Here is a 1,737-nt window from a genome sequence, read left to right as displayed (position 1 = left end):
GGCAGTTAGTCAAGGACTCCCAAGACCAAAGAGACAATATTTGTCCAGAATCAGGGTGTCCAAACATTGTATTGTTTACTCCTTGATCATTTGTACCCATTTATTGTATGTGTGTGTGTGTGTGTGTGTGTGTGTGTGTGCACTTCACCCTCTGTCGCGATTTCCCTCCCCATTCGCAATCTCTTGCTTGAGAGTGTGTGAGTGTGCATCTGTTCCCATTCATTCTGTCCCCGCGTTTGGTTTGTTAACAAACCATTTTTAAATTACAAAGACTGTGTGTCCAGACATGTATCTTTAAGATACCAAAATAACTTTTCTCACAACAAACATACACTGACTGCACCGGCGTTTGGGATCACACCCGGCACGCAGGAGAGATTAGGAAGCAGCTCTACTACTTGCTGTTCATGTTCTAATAAAAAATCATTTCTTGTCGTGAAACCTACGGAACGGATGCAATAAGGGCTCCGTTAGTCACCTCATTCAACACGTCGAATACTGAGACAAGTTTTCTCATTGCAGACCTATGGTTGCCTGACGAACTGGTGCATCAGTCTGCCACGGGAATTGACAAGAATAACGAGAGGAAGCATCATGAAAAAAAAAACAAGTGTCGCATTGTGAATCGATTATCGGCCTGTGGGCAGGATGAAAGGAAGAAGAGACAGCCCCTTGTTAATAACAAGAGCTAATATGCTCGTTGGCAAATATGCAATTTAACAGTTAATTAACGGAAAAATGCATCAGCGTAATCCTGCTGATCTTCCCATAAAATATTTCTCATCATGGTGATAAGAGTACGGAGGGATTAAAACTGACAAACGGGCATTTCAAATGTGCAGAACGTTGGGTGGACTGGGACTTTTCTTGTATTAGAGAATGTTTGCAACGTTACATGTTGTTGAAAACTCCGATCAATTTCTGTGTCTGATCACTTCTGTTTCCGGCGGTAAGTACGCCCTCTAGTGGGCGCTCAGAGAAACTTTCATGTTTGGTTTTTGTTCAAACCTGCTGCTTCTTTGGCGCAAGGTGAGGTTCATGGCGCAGAGATACACGGCAGAGTCGGAAACAAGGACACTGGAAATAGTTAAAGGAACCGTCCGATTTGCTTTATGATAATCGGCAGAAAACTTGTCAGACAAATCAGGAGAACTTTCTTCGAATCCATTGCTTAATATCCTCAGTATATTTGATGGCGCTAATCCAGGATACTGGATATACCAGAAGGCAGTTTCAGCAGCGAATGCTGCAGGGTAACTACAATTAAGTTTTACAGTTTGTCCTTCTTCAACCAAAAGTTCAGGGGGATATTGGGACATTGAATCATTACCACAGGCTCCTGCAACAAAGCAAAGAAACCGTCAGCAGTCTGGAAGTGAATCAAAGCCACAGTCCGCACAGAAGGCAATTGGAAAAAGACTCACCGGGAAATACGGACATGATAATCAGTAATGACAAGAGGAAAGACATGGGCGAGTCGAATGAATCCGGGGTGCGCATGACTCCGAAAAATATTTGTGAAGTAACAGAGATCAGGGCTAGGATTCTCTTTTTGTAGAGACTAAGAGGCGTTTCCCTGCTGTCTTATTGGCTGGTCCCTTGTTAGTGTCGTACTTTCAGTGCATACCTTCTTACTATAACTATGCTGATTGGATGTCTCCTTCTCCGTCTCTCTATCTCTCTCTCTCTCTCTCTTCTTCCCTCACTGATGCACTCTCTCCCATCTGTCTCTCCAAC

At 43.5% G+C, this 1,737-nt stretch overlaps 1 gene segment (V, D, J or C); it reads right to left on the bottom strand.

Moving 5' to 3' along the window:
* Nucleotides 1-962: 962 nt before the first annotated feature.
* On the bottom strand, nucleotides 963-1,500 carry LOC127576455 (T cell receptor alpha variable 9-2-like). The segment is given in 2 exon segments: nucleotides 963-1,339; nucleotides 1,425-1,500. Coding segments are annotated over 2 exon segments (453 nt in total).
* Nucleotides 1,501-1,737: the final 237 nt, after the last annotated feature.

Source organism: Pristis pectinata, chromosome 12 (genome assembly GCF_009764475.1).
Source record: "Pristis pectinata isolate sPriPec2 chromosome 12, sPriPec2.1.pri, whole genome shotgun sequence".
NCBI classification, from domain to species: Eukaryota; Metazoa; Chordata; class Chondrichthyes; order Rhinopristiformes; family Pristidae; genus Pristis; species Pristis pectinata.
The sequence above is the reverse complement of the archived record's forward strand: the minus strand, read 5'-3'. Positions and strand labels throughout refer to the sequence as shown.